Source organism: Orycteropus afer, unplaced genomic scaffold (genome assembly GCF_000298275.1).
Source record: "Orycteropus afer afer isolate SDZICR_OR568_19922 unplaced genomic scaffold, OryAfe1.0 scaffold00083, whole genome shotgun sequence".
Lineage (NCBI taxonomy): Eukaryota > Metazoa > Chordata > Mammalia > Tubulidentata > Orycteropodidae > Orycteropus > Orycteropus afer.
In genome coordinates, this window is record NW_006921670.1 from 9,802,359 (window position 1) to 9,803,643 (window position 1,285).

Below are 1,285 nucleotides of genomic sequence, written 5' to 3' on the forward strand. Positions count from 1 at the left end.
GCTGTGCATGGGGTCGCTATGAGTCAGAGATGACTTGACGGCACCTGATAACAACAACATAAAGAATTGTAAACCAGGGGAGGAGCCCTGGTGGTACAGTGTTTAAGTGCTCAGTTGCAAACCAAAATGTTGGTGGTTTGAACTCACCAGCCACTCCGAGGGAGAAAGATGTGACAGTCTGCTTCTGTAAAGCTTGACAGCTTTGGAAACCGTACGGGGCAGTTCTACTCTGTCCTATACGGTTGCTATGTGTTGGAATTGACTCAACAGTAATGGGTTGGGTTGGGTTGAGTTTGGATTTGGAACATTAGGGGGATGGCATCTTGGGTGACATCATAGAGTTCTGCTACCACACTATCTTAAAGCTATTGCCCTAAAATTATCACAGATGTTAGTAAACATTGTTAGTAGTTGCTTAGTGTGGTGTAGTAAATTACATAGTGTGGCTTTTCTAGCCATAAATCCTTGTAAACTCCATGGTGAGCAACTGAGTAGCTCTTGATTGTTAAAGTTATCCACCTGGGGTGTTTCTGTTGTAGCAACACAAAGTAATTTTCTGGGATGTTTGTTGTCTCAGGTGTGTAGAACTCTGATGTTGGGACTGGTTGATTTGGGCCACTCTGCTAGGCTCAAAAGGAGCCCTCCTAGAGGCAGAAGGAGTCTCTCTGACTGCTGGCTGGGAAAGATGTGCTTCTGAGAGAAACACGCTCCTGAGAGATGTGAGAGAGACATGCTGCTGAAAGAGAGACGTGAGAGACACGCACTGCGGAGAGAGCGATGTGCTACTGAGACTGCGGGCTGCTGAGTGAGACGGCTGGCTGCGAGAGACTGAATGCATTTCTGAACTTGAATCATAGTCTGTTGCTTCCCTAATAAACCCCATAATCTCTGAGTTCTGTGTGGCCACTGCAGCGAATTATTGAACCCAGCAGAGAGGTAGTGGGTGCTGTGGGAAGAACGGTTGGTGAAAGGGTTGGAGGGAGGCAATATGTCTGGCCTTGCAGGAATAGGCCTTGGGCTACTGATGGTGATCTGTCTTCCTCTTGTGGGGTTAGAGGAGGTCAGAAGATGAGGTCCCCTTGCCTCCTTGGCACTTAGCTGGTAGCTCTGACATCTCTTAGGCTGAGGGTTGTACAGGGTGCTGTGGGGGAGGTAGAGGCAGGCACTGTCCCTGTCCTCAGGGAGCTCTCTGGCTGGCTGGGGCTGAAGGACCAGCCTCAGTGGCGGCTGTAAGATGTGAGTGGCTGAATGGGGCAGGTGAGTATCAGCCGGAGAGAGATCAGGG

At 49.5% G+C, this 1,285-nt stretch overlaps 1 protein-coding gene across 1 annotated transcript in view; it reads left to right on the top strand.

The window, feature by feature from the left end:
* Positions 1-1,285, top strand: part of PARVB (parvin beta) — a 93,017-nt gene that overhangs the window by 29,538 nt on the left and 62,194 nt on the right. The window contains 1 exon segment of the mRNA XM_042781050.1: positions 941-972. Within this exon segment, the coding sequence (XP_042636984.1) occupies positions 941-972 (32 nt within the window).